Source organism: Elephantulus edwardii, unplaced genomic scaffold, assembly GCF_000299155.1.
Source record: "Elephantulus edwardii isolate Elephantulus edwardi_28Jun2011 unplaced genomic scaffold, EleEdw1.0 scaffold00116, whole genome shotgun sequence".
NCBI lineage: Eukaryota > Metazoa > Chordata > Mammalia > Macroscelidea > Macroscelididae > Elephantulus > Elephantulus edwardii.
The window spans coordinates 4,077,656-4,084,912 of NW_006399866.1; the positions used below are offsets into that span (position 1 = coordinate 4,077,656).

At 38.9% G+C, this 7,257-nt stretch overlaps 1 protein-coding gene across 1 annotated transcript in view; it reads right to left on the minus strand.

Moving 5' to 3' along the window:
* Positions 1-6,994, minus strand: part of GLE1 (GLE1 RNA export mediator) — a 48,100-nt gene extending 41,106 nt beyond the window's left edge. The window contains exon 1 of the mRNA XM_006892492.1: positions 6,896-6,994. Within this exon, the coding sequence (XP_006892554.1) occupies positions 6,896-6,994 (99 nt within the window). The remainder of the gene's footprint in view (positions 1-6,895) is intronic.
* Between the last annotated feature and the right edge of the window lie 263 nt (positions 6,995-7,257).

The following is a 7,257-nucleotide window of genomic DNA, read 5'->3' on the forward strand; positions in this document are numbered from 1 at the left end:
ATGAATGAATGAATGATTTCTTCAAGTATTAGCTTTTTCTTTTCTAAGGAACTAATGAATAGCCAAAGATGCTCATGAGGAGTAAATGGGGTAAGAGACTTGAAAGTTATTGAAAATTTGAAAGGGCTACTATCGAATGTGAGCTCTTATTATTTTCCTCAGAGCTTACAGCTTTTTTTTAAAAGATTATTTTCAATGATGACAAATCTTTATCTTCTGAATAATTTAGTTTTGGAAAGAGCCTAAGGTCATTTGGAGCCATGATGAAGAAAAAAGACATATGATTACACTGGGTAATAACATTTTTGGTTTAAAATGAGATATCATTATTTTGTGATAAGGCTGATTTTTTTAAAGTGGCTGTAACGTGGTCTGGAAGATATTTCCAAAAAAAGATTATAGGAGGTATTTTGTGCAAAAGCAAGGTAATTGAAATGACTATAACAACTGCAAATGAAGGGATGAATGTTTATTTGAATATTTATTTAAAAAATAAGATTTAATCATTTATCTCTAGCCTAATTTGTCACCAAGTCTATAATTTTCCACTACCAGCCATTTGTTTCCAACTGTTGCATTCCAATAACCAATTATTATTAAGATCCCTATCTGTTTCCATTCCCAAGAAAGGGGATCCAAAAGAATCTGGAAATTATCAAACAATACCATTAATATCACAAGCAAGTAAAGTCTTGCTGAAGATTATCCAAAAAAACAGAACAGTGCATTGACAAGAAAACTTCCAGAAATTCAAGCTGGATTTAAAAGAGGCCATGGCATGAGAAATATCATTGTTGATGTCAGATATATCATGGCTGAAAGCAGAGAATACCAGAAGAATGTCTTATCTGTTTTATTGACTAAGCAAAGGAATTTGTTTGTGTGGATCATAACAAATTATAGAAAGAATGAGAATACCAGAACACTTAATTCTGTTCATGCAAAATCTATACCTACACTAAGAGGCTGTTGTCCAAATAAGGAAACACTGTATGGTTTAAAAGGGGGAAGGAAAAAAATGTGCTTCCACTTCATCAAAGACGACTTTCAAATGGTGAACAAACACACGAAGAAATGTTCAAAATCCCTACCTCAAAGAGAGATGCAACTTGAAACAACTATGAGCTATCATCTCACGCCAATAACAATAGCAAAACTCAACAGAGCAGCAAACAACAAATGCTGATGAGGTTGTGGAGAAACTGAAACCCTTATTCACTGCTGGTGGGAGTGTAAACTGGTGCCAACCACTCTGGAAGACTATATGGCACTGTCTCAAAAAGTTGGAAACAGAAATACCATTTGACCCAGCAATTGCATTACTGGGAATATATCCTCAAGAAACCATAACTGCCACCCAAACAGATATATGCACATCTATGTTTATTGCTGTGTTGTTCATAACAGCAAAGAGATGGCAGGAACCTAAATGCCCATCAACAAATGAATGGATAGAGCTATGGTATATTCACACAATGGACTACACAGCACTGAAAAATCAGGAATTCATAAAATATTATACAAAATGGGTGACCACAGAGGACATTAGGCTGAGTGAAATATCTCAGTCACAAAAGGACAAATACTGCATAAATGCCACTGTTATAAAAGAGGATGACTGACGTGGAGGTTGAGAGGAAACTAAGAAAACAGAGGATAAATAATGAACACTGCACTGAAATAGATGAGGGAAAGAACTGTCTAAAAGAAATAAATGATTAGGTATTATTTGCATGACAACAGTCCAGAATAAGAGGTGCATAGCAAAGTGGACTGCGAGGCTGGGGGGGAAGGAGGAAATTGAAATTTTATAAAAGGAAACTGTTATTGTTACTGGGGTGAGATGATATCTCATAGTTGTTTTGATTTGCATCTCTCTTAGAGCTAGGAATTTTGAACATTTCTTCATGTGTTTGTTCCCCATGAAAGTATCTTTTTAAAGAGAAGAGCGAACTGGGGGGGATAGGGAGGAAAATTAAACTTTCATTAAAATATCAATTAAAAAGTAATAAAGGGGAAAAAAGAAACTCACATAAAGTCAACTTCACATAACAATCAAGTTTATAAATTAGAAAAAATAAATACAAACTTTGTAAGTAAACCAGTATAACAAAAATTTAACAAGAATTTAAAAAAATATTTCAGAGTTGTATTCTCTCTCCATGCATATTCAATATGTATGCTGAGCAAATCATTCAAGAACCTAGAGGTTATGAAGAGGAACGTGGCATCAGGACTGGATGAAGACTGTATTACAACCTGTGTAATACAGATGACACAACCTGTTTGTTCAAAGTGAAGAGGACATGAAACATTTGCTACAGATCAGAAACTACAGCTTTTCAATATGGATTATATCTCAACATCAGGAAAACAAAAATCCTTATTATTGAGTCAACAGGCAACATCATGATGGATGTAGAAGATAAAAATTTCATCTTCCTGTGAATTACTATCAATACCATTGGTACCAGCAGTTGAGATAAAAATATGTGTTATATTTGGAAAATCTGCTATGAAGGACCTCTCCAAAGTGCTAAGGAACAACTAAGGTGCACCTGATTCAAGTCATGATCTTTTCAATTATTTTGTATGCATGTGAAAGTTGGACAGTGAAAAGGGATGACAGAATAATCAATGTTTTTACACTACAGTATTGGAGAAGACTACCAAATATCCCAAGGACTGAAAGAAATAAAACCTCCATAGCAAATGTCTTGGAGAAAGTGCAACCTGGATGCTCTTTAGAAGCAAGTATGGTCACATTTCATCTCACATACTTTGGACATGTTATTAATATTAGTACTGTAGAGCCCTTTCCTTCCTCTCCCAGAACAGTTACTAAGAGAATACAATAACAGGTAATAGCAGTTATGCTTTTTCTCTCTGAAACTACCCTACCCTCCATTTTCCCAGAAATAGTTACCTGGGACCTCAGCCCACTTCCCTATCTTGAGGGAAGCATCTGTATGCATCCCCTTCCCAAGCTCCCATGTAAGAAAGTATAAAATCTCCCCCTAAATCTTAGTGAGGGTTTGTCTTCTGCTTGAGAGCCAGCCCAGAAGTTTTTCCTCAATAAACTATCTTTCCTGGCCTGCACTGAGTTCTGTCCTTCCTCGGCGACCTTACAGTTAGGAGAGGCCATCCGTTGGAAAAGGACATCATGCTTGGAAAAGTGGAGGGTCATGCACACCCATGTTTATCACGACTTTGTTCATGATAGCAAGGAGCTGGAAACAACCTAAGTGCCCATCAACAAATGAATGGACAGAGAAGCTGTGGTATATTCAGACAATGGAATACTACACTGCATTGAAAAACAAGGAACTCATGCAATATTATTCAAAATGGGTGACCCTAGAGGACACTTTGCTGAGTGAAATATCTCAGTCGCAAAGGGACAAATACTGCATAGCGCTACAGTCATAAAACAGGACTGACACTGGGGTTGGGAAGAGACTGAGAAAGATGGGATAAATAATGTTTACTGCACTGAAACAGATGAGGGAGAAAACTGTTTAAAAGGATATTTGATTAGGTATTATTGTCATGACAGGAGTCCAGAATGAAGGATATATAGTGGAATGGACCTGGGGGGAGGGACTGTAAAACAAAGAAAGAAATTTTCTTTTACTTTTCAAAGAGAAGAGTGTACTGGGAGGGGTGGGGCAGGGAGAAAAGTGCAACAATGAATGAATGGAAATCCAAAGTCTCTGTAAATTTTCATTAAAATTAAAAAAATAGTTTAAAAAAAAGTGGAGGGTCAGTGAGAGAGAGGAAGACCTTCAACGATGTGGACGGATACAGTAATTGCAACAATGGGCTCAAGCATATCAGAGATAAGGATTATGACACTGGATAGGACAAGGTTCAGATCAGACACCAAAACAAATAAATGAAAAACTCTCTCAATGTTGAGTCAGAAAAGACTTAAATCTGACCCTTGAGTAGGTTTTCCAGAGCTATAAACTACACAGGAGGAATGTGCTTATCTTTTTTCCCAGGAGCAGTCAGTGCATTCAAATAATCAGAGAGCTGGAGCGTTTAGCTAGCTGTTTAACTAAAGACTATGCCACCAGAACTCCCTTATTGTTTATAAATAAATAAAATACATAACAAATTTTGGCTGGGATCTTAACTCTGTGTCAAGAACTACTACTACAATAGAAATACTAGGGACAAGACAGAGATATAGTAGCTGAGACGAATTGGTAGTAGGCATTTGATAATATGATTACGCAGGGAATGATAAATTAAGGATGAATAATAACAAACTCAAAGTAAAAAAAAAATCAAGATTTGTGGGAAGCCAAATATCAAACTAAATATTAATCTAAATGATAAAGGAAATGCTGTATCAGGACATGAGGGAGCCGCAAATACAAACTGGAATTCCTCCTGAGACAGGTCACAGGGGTCAAGAGCCAAGGCAGACCTAATTTCATAATTCTTAGATGTATTTGCTAACCCTTCTTTGCTGAGTTAAGCGTAAGGTCTTCAATAAAAAGAGCCTAGCTTCATTTGCATAGAATCCTCTTTGTGATTTGCTCAATAATGTTACAGGGAAGCCAGGTTTGGGGCTTCAGTCTTCAAGCTGCTCCCCTCCTGCCTTTATGCTCTGTTTCTCTCCACCCTGGTGTCACATCTGTGTCTCTGGCTGACAACAAAGATTTATCTTGAAAGACAATGTTTATTGTTCTTCAGATACTACCCCCACAAACAAGGTTCTGATTTGTTCACTAGAATTGTAGTCAATCTAAAGGCACCTATCAACAACAAATTGTCTTTGCAACTACTTTTGATGTATCAGAGAGCTAGGTAATGACAAGGATGACAGAAGATGATTTGATGCCTTTGAGTTGTGGACTGCCAACAGAACAAAGAGGTCTGTCTTGGAGAGGGTAAAACCAGTTTGCTTTTCAGAAACAAGGATTTTGAAACTCCACCTCACATACTTAGTTGTGAGGAGGGATCAGTCCTTAGAGACAGACATCTAACTTGGAAAAGTGGAGGGTCAGTGCAGGAGAAGAAGACCCTGAGTAAGATTTTTTTTTTTAATTTTTAAAATTTTTTGTTTTTTAAATTTTATTATTTTTGTGTATGTGTACCGTCAAATCGGATCTGACTGGTAGAGGAGGAGATTGTCCCTTCTTCCACGGCAGAGCATCTGGTGGATTCGAACCATGCGCCTCTGGGATTGCAGTGCAGCTTCATGCCACTAGGCCACCAGAGCTCCCCGAGTAAGATGTTTTGACATAATGACTGTGGTAATGGGGACAGGTGTATTTGAGACAGTGAGACTGGCTCAGGTTAGGGCAGGGTACACTGAGCTATACTTCATAGAGTCACTATGTGTCATAGTCAACTGCACAGCACATAACAACAGATATTTTTGCTTCTCACAACTGAGAAATGCTACTGGCATTTATTACGTAAAAGCCAGGAATGCTACATCCTAAAATACACAAGACAGAAATCCTCTATACCACAGAAATATCTACGTCAGCACAAAATGTCAATAGAGCCCTGGCTAAGAAAACCTGATCTGATCTAGATCATGGATACAAATCACAGGTACAAGAAACAGAAACTCATTCCATCGAAAACTGCTGGAGGACATGGAAGCAAATATGGTGATATGTACACTTCACACAGTAATGAATCTCATTTTAAAATATACTAGATGTAATTTTGGGACAATATCTTTTAGTTATTCTTATACCATAAGACATTTCAGGTACAAAATTTCAAAGGTAAAGCCATAAATATAAAAAAGGCACTACAAGCAATGAAAGAAATTCAGTCAACGAACTAGAAAATATAAATGCAATATAAAACACAAATAAAATGCTACCTGTAATCTAAAGACACCGAAAAATTAGGGGAGGGGGAAAAAATCTACCAAAACTCTGCACAAAAGATTAAGTCAATTCACAAAGACTATGTAGGCATAAATGTTACTAACATGAAAATACCAAATATCAGTTATCTTATCAAAATAAGATAAGTATTTATTTAAGACCCTATTAGATGTGGCAATGAATGAATGGAAATCCAAAATCTCTGTAAATGCTCATTAAAATTATTTAAAAAAAAAAGACCCTATTAGATTAACAAAACCTCCCAAAATACGACAATACATTGTGCTTGGGAAAACTGCGGGGTAAAGCATCTGCGCGGCGATCCCACGGGCTCGCGGGAGGAGGACGGGCAATGTCCTCCCGGGTGATCACTGCCTCCGAAAACCCGCCCGAGGATCAGCTACGGTTCAGTTCTGAATCCACAATAAACAACAGAGTTGAGTAAACAAATATACAGCAGGTGTCTGTCAGAAAAGGGAGGAATAAACATAAGATAATGTTATTGACTGCCTGCCAGTCGAGCACAACTCAGAGCGACCCTATGAGTAAGAAGTCCTGAAGGCCCTGGATTCGTAATTTTTAATATTCTCCCATGAAGCATCGAATGGATCCTAACCGCCAATCTTTCATTAGTAGTCCAACATGTTGAACATTACATCGTGTTACCAGGGCTCCTTACAAAGTTATAAACGTATGTATATACACAGACTGCTATCAAGTCAATTCCAAATCATAGCACCCCACTGGGGCAATCGGTAGTGGTGTCGAGCGTAGCAGAATTGCTGCTGCTAAACAAAACGCTTCTAATCTCCGGCAGTTCGAGCCCACGAGCAGCTCGGCGGGAGAAAAATGTGCAGTTTCTTCCCTTTAAGATTTACCGCCTTGGGAACCTGACAGGGAGTTGCTATGATGGCGACATCCAATTCCATTCTATCCACCGCCGTCGAGCTGATTCTGATTCACAGCCACCATGAACAAGGCTAAGAACTGGGTCTCGCTCGAGGGGACGGAACCCATAGGTGTCACCTGCTCACCTCACCCTGCAGGAGCCAGTCACGGTGGTAGGAGAGACGGCCTTTGTCCGAAGAGCGCAGCGCCTGCAGGGTTTCCCAGCAGCGACCCCCGGAAGGCATAGCTTCGCTGCCTGCAGGGGCCTGGAACTAGTGTTTGTAGCAAAACAAAACCTCGAATCAACCGCCCGGAAGCCGACCCCCACTTCCGCTTCCAGGTCAGGAGCCCGGACGTACCGTCATATAAAAACTACGCGCCACGCCTCCTGCGGCGTGCCCGTCCCCCGCTCGCTTTTCTGCGTGGATGGCAGTCTTTGGTGGTGACCAAGCAAGGCGGTTTGAGGAAAGTTCCGTTTTGGTATTGCGTAAAACTTACTAGTGTTGAC